This window comes from Zonotrichia leucophrys, chromosome 4 (genome assembly GCF_028769735.1).
Source record: "Zonotrichia leucophrys gambelii isolate GWCS_2022_RI chromosome 4, RI_Zleu_2.0, whole genome shotgun sequence".
NCBI lineage: Eukaryota > Metazoa > Chordata > Aves > Passeriformes > Passerellidae > Zonotrichia > Zonotrichia leucophrys.
The window spans coordinates 31,192,772-31,212,703 of NC_088173.1; the positions used below are offsets into that span (position 1 = coordinate 31,192,772).

Genomic DNA, 19,932 nt, shown 5'->3' on the forward strand with positions numbered 1-19,932 from the left:
AAAATGAAAAAAGTTTAAAAAACTAAACCAACCAACCAGACAAACCCAATAAATAATAAAAGTAGACTTGCTAAGTTTGATGCAGAATGCTTGGAATGTTTCTTTTTATGCTCTCTTGGCTGTTGGGCATTCTCATCCTGTTGTGATAAAAAGTGCTGTCTGAGTAAATTAAAAAGAGTAATCAATAGAAGCTGCCCTATAGCACAGCACACTCAAACAAAATTCAATCTAAAAACTCTCACAATTCATTATATTCTCATATATTCCCATGAACATTGTTTTTAAGTTGATAGGCATATATTTGTTTCAGAAAATATGGGGCTGTAAAGATATACAAAATGGAATTAACTGAAATTTCTTGTAGAAGTTCCAAAAGGAAACTGCTTGCTTCAAAATGTATTGATATATTCGAGTATATTGGTGTGTTATTTGAGCAGAATGATTTGCCATCATTTATTATTGGCAGATGGAATTGATAGCTCTGTGTTACAGATTACAATCAATTCAAACCTTGTTCTGTCCTGATTGTTCAAGCCTAATAAATACAGTGTAGGGTAGGGCTTACATTAATTTGTTTTAAATGTCTTCAAAATTCACTTTTTTATTTCCCTTTTTAAATGATCTTATAGCTATCCTAGTGTGTTTAAATAACCAAATAATTGCTAAATATTTCTCTGGTGAACTGATGAGGCAGAAAAATAACATGGAAGATATACAAGAACCAATGGATGATATGATCATCTAATTTGATTTTTCCTCATATTAAGAGGTAGAAGAAGTGTGAACTGACCCCACAAAATTAAAGAAGTTAATGTTAGCCAGTTCAGAATGAAAATAATATGGCTTGTTTTGATGGTAGCTGAATCCAGTGAACCTTGCTAGATGCAAGGTGGCAGCTTCTCTGTGTTTGCAGGCAGTCTCTAGCCAGGCTGGTTCCCAGTGGGCACACACAGGAACCAGTGGGAACACAGCCAGGCACACGTACTGCAGGGACAGCCAGCCATTGCAGACACGCACACAGCATTCACCTACATGAACAAGAGGAGCCAGAAAAACCTAATGACCAGTACCTTGGCTACATGTGTCAGGTCTCTTTTATTCCCTGACTTCTCTATATTTTGCTCGTCTTGTTTCTTGTTGATTCATCTTGATCCCCCCTCACCTCCATCCTTGTCTTCCCCAAATAAACAATTTTTATGGAATTACTTCTACCCAATGGGTCACCATTGTACCTAGGTACCACTGGATTTGCAATCTCTATTTGGTAAAATCAGACCATTTTTTTCACCTAACTGAGCAAGCGATTCATATTTCATATTACTTTGTCTAGAATAATGTGTGGAGTTGTTATTGTTGCTAGTTGGAGGAACTAGGCCATTGCCTTAACAATGGAAACAAACTTTGGTAACAACAGGATGGTTCATGTTATAGTTATGTTTTATCAGCCCTTTAAGTGAAACATTAGTTTAAAAACTTATTCTAAAAGGCTTTAAAAATATTCTGGGTGACTCATTTAGGGTTTGGGGCTTTTTTCTCAATGTAAATAGCATTAGTGTGATTTTTTTTTTTTTTTAATATATAATGGCTTTGAAATACAGTGTACTCTTTATAAGAAAAAAATTTCCTTTTTAAAAAGGATGAAACACAGATGTTTCAAATAATGCAAAGTGCTTATATTGACTCAATGAGTGTTCCAATGAATGATGATGCACATATTTAAACTTCATAAAAGGTTGCTTTTCAGAATCACTCTTAATGGAACTGAAAAAATATCAGTATTTCTCTATTTTAGCCTTGAGCAGTGAACAAGGTCAAGTGTGAGATGCACTTAAGAAAAGAGTTCTACGAGGAGTTATATATATATGTTTTTTATAATGTAATATATATATATTACAGTTATGTAACAAATTTAAATCCAAAATGTTTGTACAAATAGTCCACGCATTCAGTTCAGTAGTGGTTATGTAGGAAATAAAATTTCTAAAGTGGGAATTAGAAGGGCACTTCTAAAAAATAGAATATACCCTTGTAGACAACAGGACAGTTTTCAGAACATGAAGTGAAATAAATTTAGCACGACAAAGCAAGTTCCTGTCGAAAGTAATAAAATAGTATATTTGAAAGTGGAAAATAAAGATAAGGAAGTAATGAAAATAAAATGCTCATTTTGGAAGGAAAATGAAATCTTGCGATTTCAATGGGGATCAATGGGGCAAGCTTTAGTACATATCCCTGGACTTCGTGACCTGCCATGAATTTTGATTACTTTCAAGTAACCTACGACTAAACCAGGTCACAATTAAGCCCACAGATGTTGCAAAAGCAAGGGAAAAAGTCAAGGGCGAAGACACAACTAGGAGGGGAAGATATGAAAGACATGCTATAGATACTTAAAAAAACAAAAAAAATTTGCCAAACTTTAAGCCATCAAAAGGAAGGCCAGATGTCATCAAGGGCAGGCACATGCAGCAAAGCTTGGCAAAATTGATCCCCGTTGAAGGACAAAACAGAAAAGGAGGACTTACAAACACGCTGGAATGGAGATACCATCAAAGGAATTGAGATAGGAAAAAAAAAATCACACTTTGGGAAACATTGTGATTGCAAGAAAATGGACAGGGATCATATCAGGAGCAGTGCAAAGAACCAAACCATACAAAAACTAAGCTCACAGATGTTCTAAAACCAGGGAAAAAAGTCAAGGAGGAAGATAAAACTTTGAGGGCAAGATATTAGGGATACAGCTGGACACTCTAAAAAAAAAAAAAATCTTTAACCTCAGTCTTAAAGAAAATGTGAGGAAATGAGCTGCATGACAAAGGAAAACATAATGCCAAAACCAAGGCCACAGATGTTGCAAAAGCAGGGGCAAAAGTCAAGGAGGAAGACAAAACTTCGAGGGCAAGATATTAGGGACATGGAATTGAGACAGAGTAGAGATCCATTCTGAATTAGGCAAAACAGAATGGATACTTAGGAAAAAAAATTTCGCAAAGCCAAAGCCATGCAAAGGCATGGCATGCCATCAAGTGCAGGGACATGCACCAAAGATTCCCCTATTGGTCCCCATTGAAATCGCAAGATTCCGTTTCCCTTCCCGAAAGGAAATGAAATGAAGGCTTACAAACACTCTGGAAAGGAGATAGGAACAAATGAAATGCAATCGAAAAAAACCAGCAAATTGGGAATTTTACTGTCTTTAAAACATAGACTGTGAGGAAATGAGCCTGCATTGCAAAGGACCAGACCATGCCAAAACTAAGCTCACACATGTTGCAAAAGCAGGTGAAAAATTCAAGGAGGAAGACAAAACTTCGAGGGCAAGATATTAGGGACATGGCATGGATATTTAAAAAAAACAAAAATCTTTAACCTAAGTCCAAAAAAAAAAGTGAGGGAATCAGCTGCATTGCAAACGGCCAAAACTCAGCTCACAGATGTAGCAAAAGCAGGGGAAAAAGTCAAGGAGGAAGACAAAACTTGGGGGACAAGATATTAGGGACATGGCATGGATACTTAAGAAAAAAAATTAAAAAGGAAAAAACCGTTCCCTAAGTCAAAGCCATCAAAAGGCATGGCATGCCATCAAGGGCAGGGGCCTGCACCAAAGATTCCTCTCTTGGTCTCCATTGAAATCGCAAGATTCCTTCTGCTCTCAGTGCTACACTGGGCTCCATCTCTGGCTGCACTTCTCCCTACAGCCCAATCCCCAATCACATCGGGTTACTGTGGAGATGGCCACTATACAGTTTTAGAGGGCTTCTCTTACATATTGTCTGTGCAGCTCTGACTCTGCCTCTCAGAGCTCCATGTTGCTTTTGCTCCAGTGCTCATGTAGTAGCAACTTAGCAAACCGTGTGTTATTTCCCATTGTGTCCTGCTGCACACACACTGCCATTCTGGGGGAACTCTGCACCAACCTGGGTCCCCTCTGGACTGCAGCCATTCCTTGGCAGGGGGCACGGGGCTTGCTCCAGTGCACCAAATAAGCAAAGTACATAGTGTCCACTCCTCATATCCAGCACTCTTCTTCTTGGGGGTGGTATCTCATACCTTGTCCTGACTTCTAGACTCCCTGGTCTGCCTGGCTATAGCTCATCTGGATTTTTAGGCTCTCAGACTCTTGGTCTGCCTGACTCCACCTTCTAATTTCTCTTAGGTCTGCAGTAATCTTCCTGAATCACCTTGGGATCACATTGCTTAATATTTAAGTCCTTTTTCCCAAATCACCACAGGATCATGTCAGAATCACATCGAGCTCACCAACTAATAATCACCAAATAATATCCATTTGGGAAGGGAAAGGAAATAATTTTCATTTGGGAAGGGAAACGAAATAATTTCCTTTTGGGAAGGGAAATGAAATAATTTCCTTTCGGGAAGGGAAACAAAAATTCATTACCATTCAGGAAGGGAAACCAAATATTGTGATTTCAATAGGGATCAATTTTGGCAAGCTTTGGTGCATGTGCCTGCACTTGATGGCATATGGCCTGCCTTTTGATGGTTTTGACTTTGGGAAAGACTTTTTTTTTAAGTCTCCATGCCATGCCCTTCATACCTTCCCCTCCAAGTTGTGTCTTCCTCCTTGATTTTTCCCCTGCTTTTGCAACTTCTGTGAGGTTAGATTTGGCCTGGTTTGGTCCTTTGCACTGCAACTGATGTAATCCCAGTCCATTTTCTTGTAGTCTCTAAATTTTTTTTTTCCTGCAATTGCATTTCCTTTGATGGAGGAATGAAGTGTATTCTGACTGAGAAACAACAAAAAGTTCATACTTTCCTAGAGTATTTTGCCCTGCAGACCCTCATCAACACTCAGCTGAAGATGAATTTGTTTGTGCGACTGTATTTCTTGGACAGAAGGTTTCTGCCAGCTCTTCCTGATGACTCTCTGGCTCTGAGGTACTCCTGGGGGGGGTCCAGGACAGCTCTGGACAGCTCTTGCACAGCCCTGTGTGAGCCTCTTTTTAGGAGCTTTCCTGGCAACAAGTAGAGACCGCATGCCCATCAGATACCAGCACATGATACCAGGAAAAATCCACCAAATACATGAAAAATCCAGTAACTTCCCAGGAAGCAATCTAACTACCAGACAAAGCACAAAGGGTGTTTCCTCAGACCTTGAACTACGGAAGAGTTTAACTGAACATCACTTGGCTTTGCCTGCAGCTGAGCACTCCCATATTTCTGTTCTCCCACCACACTCCATCCACCCAGACACTGCCCCAGGAAATGGCACATGCTCCAGTGTGCAGCTCTATTTTCACATGCTTTTAAGATCACTCTCCCTGACAGTGTATCAAAGCCAAATGATCATTCCCACACAAAATACCCTCCAATGCTTCGAGGTTATCAGATGGAGACCACAGATCCCAGTAATAAGAACACCTGTGATACACATATACCTGGGAGACAAGAAGCCCATGTTTTGTTCAGGGGTTATCAAATGTTTGGACAAGTGAAAAAAATTTCTCTGGACAAGAATTATTTTTTTTCTCTAACAAGATACACAAAGCATACTAGAAGTCATGATAGATTTATTTATTTTTAAATGCAACAGGTTGACCGGGCTGAATACTGAAAATCTTTAAAACTTCATTCTAAAGCTCCTTATTCCTGGGAAATTATACATCATCATCGTTCATACTCTGATTGAGGCTACCAGAGGTGTGCAAACAAATGTATGAAAAGTAGACAATTCTTGGGAAAAACTGTTAAACATCCCTGTTTACCTAAAATACAGATAAAAGTGATCCACAAGTGCATGTCTGAGCTAGAGCCAGCTGCTCACCTCCAAGACAGGAGCATGCCTTCGCCTAGAGGTCAAGTTGACCAGCAGGGCTGGAGAACTGAATGCCAAGCAGCACATCCATGTGGCTGGGACCACTGTCCCACCACAGGGCTGCCATGCTCTGTGAAAGAGCTCAGACAGCTGCTGGGGCAGGATAGAGCAGCTGGGCTGCATCCCTGGAGCTGGAGATATGTTCAGGGTACTTGAGAGCTGGGGGCTTGGCCAGCCAACTCTGAGCCCTGCAGCTGCTACAAACCTCCCCCTCAGCCCATGAGAAAGGGCTGGGACATTCAGTAGCCAGCACCAACACAAACCTCTGTGGGCACTCCACTGAACGTGTAAACGTGGGGCCTCTTCCCAAACACAGAAACAGTTCCCAAACACACACAGTGCTCATCTTACCCGGTCCTCCAATAAGCTCTTGCTCACCCTGTCTCTCCTACACATCACCTTTTCAAATGCCTCATCAGAAAACAGCTCTGGGAGAACCCGAAGAGCCTAGGAGGTGTGAAACCACCTACAAACCTGGCTACATTGGAGTCAAGCAAATGGGTCCTTGGGGAAAAAAATCCTTTCTTGACAGACGTTCCCCTTACTACTCTGGTGAAAATAGCTCTGAAAATAAATCCAATATCACAGACAGTAAAGCTTCAACCCAGAGGGACATGTGTCTTTATCCACCACATTTTCACTGACTTTGCATTTGTTTTATTTTAGCTTTTAAAAATTTTTAACCTCTTTGCAAATATCGTGGTGTGAATGGACACCAGGTCAAATGCTCCAAACTGGCAAAAAGGAGACTCCGAGGAAGCCCCAGCAGAGATGCAGATCTCCTCCCTCCACACCTGCCAGAAGCAACTGGAAGAAATAAACCAACCTTTCTGAGCTCTCTGAGCCTTTCAGGCAGGGAGGGCAGGCAACGACCCAAGGGCAGAGTCACTGATAAAACTGAAGTCCCTGGAGGACTTCTGCCCCGTCCGTCTCCCTGCCGCTGTCCAGCTCCTCCCCTCAGCACTCCCTGTGCAGCATCCAGCCCCCGACACTCATTAACCAGCGCTCTCCAGAGACGGCGTCGCGCCGCGACTGCTCCCGCTCCACGCCTGGCGGATCCTGCAGCACGCCCGGGCAGCAGCTTCCCTCCAGCCTGCGACAGCGACAGACACGGCTCTGCTACGACCACATGGCCACTGCGGGAAAAGTAAGGACAAGGCATTTCCCACCCTCCTTTCCGAGGTGCCCTGCTCTTGGCCAAATCCGCGGCAGAAGGCTCAGCCTGCACAGCACTCCGCGGGCCCTCTCTCCTCTGACCTTACTCCCCCTCCTCTCCCAAAACTCTGAGAATGTCACCAGACTCTGCATCCGGTAGCGCATTCCCACTCTGTCCTGCCCGGCTGCTCAGGAGACAAAATTTGCAATTGTGCTGCCCTGAAAAGCACCCTCCTGCTCAATCCCACCCCGAGCTCCTGCTCTGGCAGCAAACGCAGCTCTCCAGTGGTGCCCTCTTCAGCCGCTCACCTCCTGCACTCAGCCTTGTCCATGGCAATATCCTTTTCAGGCTGCAAGCCCCATCTTGCTGATGCCAAACTGCTTTGAATTGAATTGGGGAAGGGTTTGTGCCATGTCACACATAAATCATCCTTTTGGCAAGGAGAGAAATTATCCAGTTGCCAGTCATGCTGGGACTGTTTTGTAGCCTCTTTTTAGATAGCTTTAGCTCACTGAAAGGAAAAGTTCTGTCTTGCTTGCCTTAACCTGCAGAAGCACTCATGTTGCTGTCATATCTGCCCGTACACCAGATGAACCAGTCACTTCATTTTGATTTCACACTTCACACAAAGCCAGTGTTTACTGAACATTGTTTGGCTTTGCATACAGCTGAGCACTCCAATGTTTCTGCTCTCCCACCAAATCCCACCCAACCAGCAACCCTCAGAAAACAGCACAGGACTGTTGTGTAGCTGTAGAAGTGTGTGCTGCAGTGTGCACAGACACGTGCTGTGCAGCCTTGGCTTTGATGATTGTAGGACAACTGTGCTACAATCCTGCCCAAGTCCTGGGCTCTTGTCAAAGGGGAACCTTTCCCAGCAATGTATTCCTCTCGCTTGTTTCCAGGTTATCAGGTGCAGGGCTGCTGTTGCCTGGGCCCCGGGCAAGCTCTCTGTTGAGGAGGTGGAAGTTGCACCCCCAAAGGCAGGAGAAGTCCGGATCAAGGTAAACATACATTTCAATAATTTTTTCTCCCTTGAGGGAGCTGCTCTTCTTGTGGCTGTAGCTTGGATATAATCCAGTGATCAGTGTCCACCCATCACCTTAACTGCCCAGAGAAGTTCTGTGGAACATCCTTCCACAAACTCAAATAAACAGTGGCTGGACTATTTTTAGAAATCACCATTTACTCTTTCCTCTCCGAACAGATGGTGGCCACAGGCATCTGTCACTCAGATGATCACGTTTTGAAAGGTTCCTTGCCTAATGTGGAATTCCCAGTTATTCCTGGCCATGAAGGAGCTGGGATTGTGGAAAGCATTGGAGAAGGAGTGACCTCTGTGAAACCAGGTAACCAACACAATCTAAAATGCATGCCCAGGATTCAGGCCTCAAAGCTCTGCCAAGAGCTCAGAAACCACTCCCTTCTCCTGAGTCACTGGTTAAAAAACTAAGTGCAGAAGCAATGCACTGGACTCTCATGCCCAGTTTTCCAATCTGTTCCCCATGTAGACAAATGAGGCCTGAAGCATTCATACTGACAGGGAAAGCATAGAGTTCACTGTAGGTTTCTACCATCATAAAGTTCAGGAGAGGTGATGCAATAGGCAGTGCCCTCAGGGACGGTGGAGCTAAAGGCACCTAACAGAGATCCACTTTGTTGCAGGAGACAAAGTGATTCCTCTTTGCCTCCCTCAGTGTGGGGAATGCAGCTTCTGCCAGAATCCTGAATCCAACTTCTGCCAGAAGTCCCAGTAAGTTTACTTTGCCCTCCCCTACACCTACATGGGATTGACTTTATGACAAATCTGACACACCCACCAGCGCTTCACTCAATCAAATACAAATACTTGCGTCTTCTCCACAGTTTTTCTGAACCACAAAACCTGCTGCCGGACAAGACCAGCCGCTTCTCTTGCAAAGGAAAGCAGGTCCATCATTTTGTGTGGGTCAGCACCTTTGCAGAATTCACTGTGGTGCCAGAGTACGCCGTTGCCAAGATAGATGCTGCAGCACCTCTGGACAAAGTCTGTTTGTTTGGCTGTGGGTTTTCCACAGGCTATGGGGCTGCCATCAACACAGCCAAGGTTGGAATGTTTAGAACACCAGGGCTGCCCTCACAAGCTCATCAATCCTGTACAAAAGAAATCTTCTCCTCCTCCCCCTCCCCCTCCCCCTCTTCCTCCTCTTCTTCCTGCTGGAGACTCATAGGCTCCCATCTGTGCAGGTAAAACCAGGCTCCACCTGTGCTGTTTTTGGACTTGGAGGAGTTGGCCTCTCTGTTGTCATGGGCTGCAAGGCAGCTGGAGCTTCCCGCATCATTGGTGTGGACATCAACAAGGACAAATTTGCCAAGGCCAAGGAGCTGGGAGCCACCGACTGCATCAACCCTCGAGACTTCCAGAAGCCCATCCAGGAGGTGCTCACTGAGATGACCGGGCAGGGCGTGGACTACTCCTTTGAGGCCATTGGGCACAGGGACACCATGGTAGGTGGCACTTCAGCATCTGTCCTCCCTCCCAGATCATCACAGGCCCCTCTCAGGGCAAAAATCACCCCCATGGGAAGTTCCTCACAGGCTGCCTGCACTGCTGGGCATATCTTTCTGAGAGAAAATGGCACGAATCTTAAAAGAGCCCACAAGCTCCCCAGGTCTGCTCCACGAGGGGGGATATGTGTTTTCAGATTACCAGGGAGGAGCAAGAGATTGCACATAAAGAGGACTCACATGACCAGCTCATCATGGCTTTCTCTCATTCTCCTGCCTATCCCATCAGATTGCTTCCCTGGCTTCCTGCAATATGAGCACTGGTGTCTGTGTGATGGTTGGGGTATTGGATTCAGAGATTTCCATCGATCCCACACTTCTGCTGACTGGGCGTACATGGAAGGGGACGATGTTTGGAGGTATAAGACTTAAGAATACAATCTTAATACTTCAGCTTTTCCTCTCTTGGCAGTTGACAAATCATAGTAAAAGAGGGTTTTCAAGGAAAAGACAATAAAGAGAAGCACTGCATTGCCTGTATTGAACATTAGCATTAGACGCGAAAATAATCCTCCACCTGTGTCTCACAGTAACCCACTCATCCCAAAGAGCAGAAAACATCTCACAAGGGTGTGGCACCAGCACTGGTCACTAGTCCTGACCCTGACAGTAAGACTACCTTACCAAAACAGCCTTTCTCCCAATATTCAGGCAGCTGCTCTCTCCTGTTTCTAGGCTGGAAGACAAGAGAATGTATCCCCAAATTAGTTTCCAGCTATTTGGAGAAGAAATTCAATTCGGACTTGCTGATCACACACACCCTGCCATTTGCTAAAGTGAACGAGGGATTTGAGTTGCTACGTGCAGGAAAAAGGTGAGACCCTGACCAGCAGGAGGTTCAGCCAACCTCAGCACCTTCTCCTAAAATTCCAACAGGCAGAACATGCAACACTGGCTTCCCAAAGAGCACCCGAGCCTTTTGAGGAAGCGGGGCCTCCCAGCTGAGTGCTGGCAAGTTGTGCCATAGCCCAGAGGGAAGAGCCCATGTTCAGCACAGGGAACCCTCCTGCTCATGGTTCAGCTCAGCACAGATCCTGTGGCCTTATCCCATGAGGGGCTCCCCTCAGCAAGGATTTGAAGGCTTCCCCGCTGCTGTACGCCTCATGCAGCTCAGTCAGGAAGAGGCTGGATGGCAGAGAAGGTGGCTGGTCCCCACGCACACCTGCCTGCCACACTTCCTGCTCCTGAGCTGCAGCCAAGCCTCCCTTCCCTTCCACATTTCAGTATCCGCACTGTCCTGCTCTTCTGATGGACGCGGCCTAGGAAGCCGAGCGGAGGGACCAGCACAGCAGGTGCTCTCCTGGCCTGGTCCCTTCTCAACCAGCAGCTCCCTTGTGGGGCACCAGGAGAAGAGAATGAGGAACTCACCTGTGCTGCTGTCACTGCTGGTCCTGCTATGCCCAGACAGGACAGAAAAGGACGTCTCTCCCAGGGAAACGCTTTTACTAATAAAGGTTTTTAAACCAACTCATCTGACACAGTGCACTCAATCAACAGAGGCTCCAGGGCCTTGGGACAATTGGTTGATGGATCAGGAACACTGGTAGTGATTTCATTGACCCGTCGATAACGAGGAATTATACGGGTAGGAATAGGCAGATCCATGGGGTCCATGCATGGCTCCAATGCTGGCGCAAGCAAAAAAATAATACTGCATTTTTGACTGTGGGGTGATCTATTCACCACCTCGTCTACACACAGCTGACAGGATGAGCCATTCTCAGAGGGGAAAAGGAGTTCTAGCACAGGAGCTAGCAGGGCTCCTTGATAGAGCTTTAAACTACTCTGGGAAGGGGAATGGGAGAATACCAGGCTGGCCAGTGATGAACAATGGCATTGTGTGCCAAAACGTGAGGACAGGAGCAGTAAGGGAACCCCTCAATTTGCTTCACAAGTGTTGGCTGCAAAGCACCACTCGTGAAAATGTTTCTATACCAATGAATGCAGCTTGAGGAACAAGCAACAGTGACCTGGAAACTTTCGCCAGGTGCCAGAGACTCGATATCGTTGGCATAAATGAAACTGGTGGGACAAGTCCTGTGACTGGAGTGCCCTCTTGGATGGTTACAGGCTCTTCAGGAGGAAAAGGCAGGGCAGAAGAGGCAGGCAGGTGGCACTACATGGAATAGAAGGGTTGGAATGTATGGAGATGTAATGGCACAGTTGAGAGCCTCTGGGTGAGAATCAAGGGGCAGACAAATAACGTGGATGTCACCATGGGCATCTACTAGAGACCCATCACTGTGCTCTGTACTATTCCCTCCTCAGTTTTCCTTCCTTCATTCTTATTTGTCCTCTCTAGATCCTGATCTTAGAACGGAGGCTTTTCTCCTGCTCTAGTTTTCATCTTGAAAAAACCTCAGAGAAATGTACAGACTGTAATGGGGAAGAGACATTACATGTGCATTTGTGTCCCATCACACACAAATGTGGGTGCTAGAGGTGCTATACCTAGGCTATCAGAATTCATAAAGTAAAATTCCTCCTCAGTAACGTAATTGCAGAGTGAAATTCTGGAGGATGTACTATGATCGTAGCTAGTCCAACAAAGGAATTTTTTCTGAGCAAAAAGAAAGAAAACAGAAAGGCAAGGCTATGGTCTAATGGGTCCCCCCCAAGTTGAGATATTCCATCATTCTATGATAGCAGGGACTCAGTATCAGCAATTGCTCCAAGAGTCCTGGTCTCTATTTTAGCATTTTTTTCCCTCAGCCATTCTCCTCCACTAGGGTGAACACAATCAATTGCTCATTTTAATAGATCTTTGTCAGAATTGTTTTCTATATCTCTGCTAGGTACAATATATCAGGGTGACTAACTCCCACTTTCCTTACCTCATTTGCCTCATACTGCTATCATCTTGTAAGAGGTACACAATATTTCTATTCTTATGGAAATTAAAGCGCCAGGGCATCTTTTAGAATAGGGAATTATTAATACTGCTAACAAATCCTGTAGGGTATGGTCTAGTTTGTCCTTCACAGTAGAATGCAAAAATTGTCTCTGATCAGGTGCCCACTTACACTGTGGACAGAAATGTAATGCTGGGTCATTAATAAAGGAACTCATATCAGACTCTGACTTGTAATTAAAAATTACAGAAACCTGATGCTGGCACCAGGAAAGATAAGATTTGTACTTAGCCCTCATAAGTGCATCAGCATCTGTTCCACAGAGATTTCTGTCAAATATTCTACCTTCTTTCCGCCTCTTTGATACAGGCAGCAAACAAACAGAACATAAAGAGGGGGACAGAAAACTGACTACCAAGATGAAGACAAACACCTTGAGGTCTGTGCCTGAATGTAATGGCATCTGACCTCACAGATCAGCTCTTAAAGCTTGTAAAATACATGACTACATACAGCAAGTCAGGATAGCACATATTGTAGAACGAAGATACACAGGAATGGCCATTAAAAAGTTAATCATTAAAGCCATGCCTGCTGACATACAAGTTTGATCTTATTTTCCCTCTATTACCTGGATAAGACAAAAACAACAACCTCCTGTCTGAAATAGATACAAAAATCTGCACAGCAACAAGATCTCAGTATCAACTCCCTACAATAATGATATCCATTGCAAATGTTTTGCAGAGGTGCCAGCTCCCCATGGCCCTTAACAACTGCAAGCAGGGCAGACAGAAATTCTCATTACACATCAGTGGTGGGTTTGCAGGTCTGGGGGACTAGAGCATCACATGGATGTTTTAAGGAAAAATAACAGTACATATTTGAAAGATCTTTTTACAACCATTGTGTAGGTTATCCACTCAACAGCAGACTCTAGACACGTCTTCAGAGCCATGAAGTGCCAGCACAAGTAGCACATTTACGTCCTTAGGTGTGAGATGAAATCATAAGCCATCTGTATGGAATGCTATCTAGGAAGCAGGTGAATGAATTCCTTCTTTGTTACAGGACTTTTGAAATGTGTTGGTTTCAACTTCAAACACTGCCAACCCTATGGGATATCTGCCATAGAGCATTCATCCTCTGGAAGTGCTTTCCAGCCCTTGTGCAATGCAGAAGACAGAATGGGAATCAAAGTCAACTACTCTGTGTCCCAGGAGTTCTGTAAAGTGGATCTGTCTGAACAGCCTACAGAGTATTTTTGGTTTTGGCTGAGCACCTAAATCAGCCCACTTTGGGGCTAAAGTGAGGATTGCAAGGCACAGGAAAATATATACATGAAAATCTTGGAGAAGAACTGTATTCTTCTTCTACGGCATCTGGTGGGTGCCCTGCTAGGATAACAGGCATGAGGGAGGGTAGGTTTAGACCAGATATTAGGAAGAAATTCTTTACTGTGACAGTGCTGAGGCACTGGAACAGGCTGAGGAGGAGTTGTTGATGCTCCATCCTTGGCAGCATCTGAGGCCACTCAGATGTGGCTATGAGAAATTTCCTCTGGTGAGAGGTGTTCCTGCCCATGGCAGGGGGGGTGGTACAACATGATCTTTAAGGTCCCACGTAACCAAGGCCATTCTGTGATTTTGTGAAGAACGTGTGAATCAACTGTAGAGCTGAATGTGCCAAGCTTAAATCTACAGAACAATGCCCTCCTTATCCAAGAATGCTACACTTTTTTCTGATCATGTCCAGTCCTTTTTGCTAATCCAAATGTCAACAAATGTCTTTTCATTAAATAATATATATATATTCACACACACATATAAACTTTCTCAATAGCCAAAGAGCTGACTTCTCCTCATTATAGCATTCTAAAAGGCTAGAGATCCAAGAAGGGGGTCTATGTCATTAGTGGCCGTCTTCTAGGAAATTATCGCATTCCTTAGGTTTGCAAAAGTGTCTTCACACAGAAGGAAGATTCCTTTCAAACAGTGGGGGTTAGATCACAGTCGGGCTACTCATCTCAGCCTGGTCCTCCAACAAGCTCTCGCTCATCCAATCCCTGCAATACATCACTTTTTCAAATGTCTCAGCAGAAAACAGCTCTGGAAGAACCTGAAGAGCCTAGGAGGTGTGAAACCACCTACAAACCTGGCTACACTGGAGTCAAGCAAATGGGTCCATTCCTTTCTTGACAGACGTTCCCCTTACTGCTCTGATGAAAATAGCTCTGAAAATAAATCCAATATCACAGACAGTAAAGCTTCAACCCAGAGGGACATGTGTCTTTATCCACCACATTTTCACTGACTTTGCATTTGTTTTATTTTAGCTTTTAAAAATTTTTAACCTCTTTGCAAATATCGTGGTGTGAATGGACACCAGGTCAAATGCTCCAAACTGGCAAAAAGGAGACTCCGAGGAAGCCCCAGCAGAGATGCAGATCTCCTCCCTCCACACCTGCCAGAAGCAACTGGAAGAAATAAACCAACCTTTCTGAGCTCTCTGAGCCTTTCAGGCAGGGAGGGCAGGCAACGACCCAAGGGCAGAGTCACTGATAAAACTGAAGTCCCTGGAGGACTTCTGCCCCGTCCGTCTCCCTGCCGCTGTCCAGCTCCTCCCCTCAGCACTCCCTGTGCAGCATCCAGCCCCCGACACTCATTAACCAGCGCTCTCCAGAGACGGCGTCGCGCCGCGACTGCTCCCGCTCCACGCCTGGCGGATCCTGCAGCACGCCCGGGCAGCAGCTTCCCTCCAGCCTGCGACAGCGACAGACACGGCTCTGCTACGACCACATGGCCACTGCGGGAAAAGTAAGGACAAGGCATTTCCCACCCTCCTTTCCGAGGTGCCCTGCTCTTGGCCAAATCCGCGGCAGAAGGCTCAGCCTGCACAGCACTCCGCGGGCCCTCTCTCCTCTGACCTTACTCCCCCTCCTCTCCCAAAACTCTGAGAATGTCACCAGACTCTGCATCCGGTAGCGCATTCCCACTCTGTCCTGCCCGGCTGCTCAGGAGACAAAATTTGCAATTGTGCTGCCCTGAAAAGCACCCTCCTGCTCAATCCCACCCCGAGCTCCTGCTCTGGCAGCAAACGCAGCTCTCCAGTGGTGCCCTCTTCAGCCGCTCACCTCCTGCACTCAGCCTTGTCCATGGCAATATCCTTTTCAGGCTGCAAGCCCCATCTTGCTGATGCCAAACTGCTTTGAGTTGAATTGGGGAAGGGTTTGTGCCATGTCACACGCAAATCAAACCTTGGTAAAGGAAAGAAATTATCCAGGTACCAATCAGATGGGGACAATTCCATAACCCTTCTCTCACCTTCAGCCCAGTGTGTCACAAAGGTGACATCAAAGCTCTCCATTGACACTTCCACCAGGTAGGGTCTGCAGTGGTCATCACAGCACATTCTGGCCAGTAACACATGGGGATATTGTGAAAAATCCACCAAAGCCATCAGAACCCAGTAGCTTTCCAAGGCTACACCTGATACTCTTTGGATCACAAACCACAAATGGGGTTTCCTCAGACCCTAAACTAGGCCAGTCTTTATTGAACAGCACTTGGTTTCAGGTGCAGCTGAGCATCACCAGGTTTGAGCACCTCGGGTTTAGGTGATTGCAGGATGACTTCCCCCAGCTGTGGGCTTTTAAAGGCAAATGTTCCCATGCAATGAATTCCTCTCGCTTGTTTCCAGGTTATCAGGTGCAGGGCTGCTGTTGTCTGGGCCCCGGGCAAACTCTCTGTTGAGGAGGTGGAAGTTGCACCCCCAAAGGCAGGGGAAGTCCGGATCAAGGTAAAAATACATCTCAATAACTTTTTCTTCATTCCTTTTGGGAATTGCTCCTCTTGTGGTTATAACTTCAGTAAAACTCAGGGATCTGTGTCCTCCAAGAGGCTTTCATTGCCCAGAGCTACCTTGGCTCAAATGCACTATCTTCCAGGAGCTCCTTTTTGGATTAAATCTTGTCTAAGCTGTCACATAGGAACTTGGATTTTTGGACTAATTCTTGTCTAAGCTATCACATCCTGTCTCCAGCCCTGGCTCTGCTGGACAGGGCTCTGGTACCCACACTGTGGCCTCCCCTCCTCTTCCACCTCCAGCTCAGTGCAGAGGAAAGCCACATGGAGCAGAGTGAGCAGAAGGGGAAAGCCCAGCCTGGGCTCTGTATGCTGCCACAGAGTGCCAGCACTGACTGAGGGGCATCAAAACACCCCTGGGAAAGTTGCTTCTACAAACTGAGTTAGACAGAGGCCAGAATATCTGCTTGTTCCTCTCCAAATAGCTTGTGGCCACAGGCATCTGTCGCACAGATGAACACCTTCTGCAAGGCTGCTTTCCCAATGCAGAATTCCCAGTAATCCCTGGCCATGAAGGAGCTGGAATTGTGGAAAGTGTTGGAGAAGGAGTGACCTCTGTGAAACCAGGTAACTGACACACACATACAAACACATGCCCAGGAATCAGCTCTCACACGGGCAGCATCCTTAGACCCACATAACATGGGATATTGTTTTCTTTGAGGTGACAAAGTAATCCCACTTTGCCTCCCTCAGTGTGGGGAATGCAGCTTCTGCCGGAATCCTGAATCCAACTTCTGCCAGAAGTCTCAGTAAGTTTACTTTGCCTTCCCCTACACCTACATGGGATTGACTTTATGACAAATCTGACACCCCCATCAGCGCTTCACTCAATCAAATACAAATACTTGCGTCTTCTCCACAGTATCTCTGAACCACAACACCTGCTGCCGGACAAGACCAGCCGCTTCTCTTGCAAAGGGAAGCAGATCCATCATTTCCTGTGGGTCAGCACCTTTGCAGAATACACCGTGGTCCCAGAATACACTGTTGCCAAGATAGATGCTGCAGCACCTCTGGACAAAGTCTGTTTGTTTGGCTGTGGGTTTTCCACAGGCTATGGGGCTGCCATCAACACAGCCAAGGTTGGTATTCAGGTGTGTTTAGCACACCACAGCCACCCTCACAAGCTCATCAATCCTGTACAAAAGAAACTTTCTCTTCTTCCTCCTCCTCTTCCCGCTGGAGACTCATAGGCTCCCATCTGTGCAGGTAAAACCAGGCTCCACCTGTGCTGTTTTTGGACTTGGAGGAATTGGCCTCTCTGCTGTCATGGGCTGCAAGGCAGCTGGAGCTTCCCGCATCATTGGTGTGGACATCAACAAGGACAAGTTTGCCAAGGCCAAGGAGCTGGGAGCCACCGACTGCATCAACCCTCGAGACTTCCAGAAGCCCATCCAGGAGGTGCTCACTGAGATGACCGGGCAGGGCGTGGACTACTCCTTTGAGGCCATCGGGCACAGGGACACCATGGTAGGTGGCACTTCAGCATCTGTCCTCCCTCCCAGATCATCACAGGCCCCTCTCAGGGCAAAAATCACCCCCATGGGAAGTTCCTCACAGGCTGCCTGCACTGCTGGGCATATCTTTCTGAGAGAAAATGGCACGAATCTTAAAAGAGCCCACAAGCTCCCCAGGTCTGCTCCACGAGGGGGGATATGTGTTTTCAGATTACCAGGGAGGAGCAAGAGATTGCACAAAAAGAGGACTCTCATGACCAACTCATCATGGCTTTCACTCATTCTCCTGCCTGTCCCATCAGATTGCTGCCCTGGCTTCCTGCAATATGAGCACTGGTGTCTGTGTGATGATTGGAGAACTGGATTCTGGTTCGGAGATTTCCATCGATCCCACACTTCTGCTGACTGGGCGTACATGGAAGGGGACTGTGCTCGGAGGTAGTGAACTTAAGAATGCACTCTAAATATTTCAGCTTTTCCTCTCTTGGCAGTTGACAAATCATAGTAAAAGAGGGTTTTCAAGGAAAAGACAATAAAGAGGAGCACTGCATTGCCTGTATTGAACATCAGCATTAGACGTGAAAATAATCCTCCACCTGTGTCTCACAGTAACCCACTCATCCCAAAGAGCAGAAAACATCTCACAAGGGTGTGGCACCAGCACTGGTCACTAGTCCTGACCCTGACAGTAAGACTACCTTACCAAAACAGCCTTTCTCCCAATATTCAGGCAGCTGCTCTCTCCTGTTTCTAGGCTGGAAGATGAGAGAATGTATCCCCAAATTAGTTTCCAGCTATTTGGAGAAGAAATTCAATTCGGACTTGCTGATCACACACACCCTGCCATTTGCTAAAGTGAACGAGGGATTTGAGTTGCTACGTGCAGGAAAAAGGTGAGACCCTGACCAGCAGGAGGTTCAGCCAACCTCAGCACCTTCTCCTAAAATTCCAACAGGCAGAACATGCAACACTGGCTTCCCAAAGAGCACCCGAGCCTTTTGAGGAAGCGGGGCCTCCCAGCTGAGTGCTGGCAAGTTGTGCCATAGCCCAGAGGGAAGAGCCCATGTTCAGCACAGGGAACCCTCCTGCTCATGGTTCAGCTCAGCACAGATCCTGTGGCCTTATCCCATGAGGGGCTCCCCTCAGCAAGGATTTGAAGGCTTCCCTGCTGCTGTACGCCTCATGCAGCTCAGTCAGGAAGAGGCTGGATGGCAGAGAAGGTGGCCAGTCCCCAGGCACACCTGCCTGCCACACTGCCTGCTCCTGAGCTGCAGCCAAGCCTCCCTTCCCTTCCACATTTCAGTATCCGCACTGTCCTGCTCTTCTGAGGGACGCGGCCTAGGAAGCCGAGCGGAGGGACCAGCACAGCAGGTGCTCTCCTGGCCTGGTCCCTTCTCAACCAGCACCTCCCCTTGTGGGGCACCAGGAGAAGAGAATGAGGAACTCACCTGTGCTGCTGTCACTGCTGGTCCTGCTGTGCCCAGACAGGACAGAAAAGGACGTCTCTCCCAGGAAAATGCTTTTACTAATAAAGGCTTTCTGTTAAACTTGTCCCATGCCGTGCACTCAATGAAAAGCGTTTCCAGGGGGCAGGGGGAGCTCCCCCTCACATCACATCTGTTCTACCACACCCTTGTTGTCAGCAGTGAGCAACAGCCTTTGCCCCTCCTCTGCTGCTGCCTCCCACCTTCATCTCCCTCAGAGAACTGGGCCCTCTCCTCTCTGCCCCTGTCCCAGATGGGCGAATGGTGCAACTTCCAGCAAAGCCCAGCAGGGAAACCACCTCTGCTGCTGCTGCTCTGAAGCATATTATAGAAAGCAGTAGCTAAGTTTCTTATAATGATGTAACACTCATAGAGCATCCATGGATGCTGTTTCATTTTTGGCAAATGTTATTGTACTTTTAATATATTTTCCACACCAAGTCCCATGGTATATTACAGTACAACTCTGAAAAATCTTCCCCAAAGGACAGGTTTGTCACTTCAAATGGTCATTCTGCTAAATCAATTCTTCTTTCAGTGCTGAACATTTGACCCACAACACTACTGTGCCTTTTGACCTCTTTTATGCAACACTTATCACATCCCACAGCCCTTTGAACTTCTGGAAACCCCTTAGCACAATCAGCAATTACACAGAATATGATGAACACACAAATGAGTTATCAAAGGTAAACAAATCCCATCCTGTCCACCAATTTTTAGTACCT

The 19,932-nt window shown here is 46.3% G+C and overlaps 2 protein-coding genes across 2 annotated transcripts; both read left to right on the forward strand.

Moving 5' to 3' along the window:
• The first annotated feature begins 6,609 nt into the window (after positions 1-6,609).
• On the forward strand, positions 6,610-11,016 carry LOC135447363 (alcohol dehydrogenase 1-like). The gene is made up of 9 exons (XM_064712297.1): positions 6,610-6,989; positions 7,904-8,002; positions 8,206-8,347; positions 8,664-8,751; positions 8,865-9,084; positions 9,225-9,485; positions 9,775-9,904; positions 10,221-10,359; positions 10,770-11,016. The coding sequence occupies exons 1-9, from the start codon at positions 6,972-6,974 to the stop codon at positions 10,792-10,794; spliced, it is 1,122 nt and encodes a 373-aa protein (XP_064568367.1). The 5' UTR covers positions 6,610-6,971; the 3' UTR covers positions 10,795-11,016.
• A 3,817-nt stretch (positions 11,017-14,833) lies between these two features.
• Positions 14,834-19,272, forward strand: LOC135447364 (alcohol dehydrogenase 1-like). The gene is made up of 9 exons (XM_064712298.1): positions 14,834-15,213; positions 16,097-16,195; positions 16,686-16,827; positions 16,925-17,012; positions 17,126-17,345; positions 17,473-17,733; positions 18,023-18,158; positions 18,475-18,613; positions 19,024-19,272. Exons 1-9 carry the CDS (start codon positions 15,196-15,198, stop codon positions 19,046-19,048), a joined length of 1,128 nt encoding a protein of 375 aa, XP_064568368.1. The 5' UTR covers positions 14,834-15,195; the 3' UTR covers positions 19,049-19,272.
• The last annotated feature ends 660 nt before the right edge of the window (positions 19,273-19,932 follow it).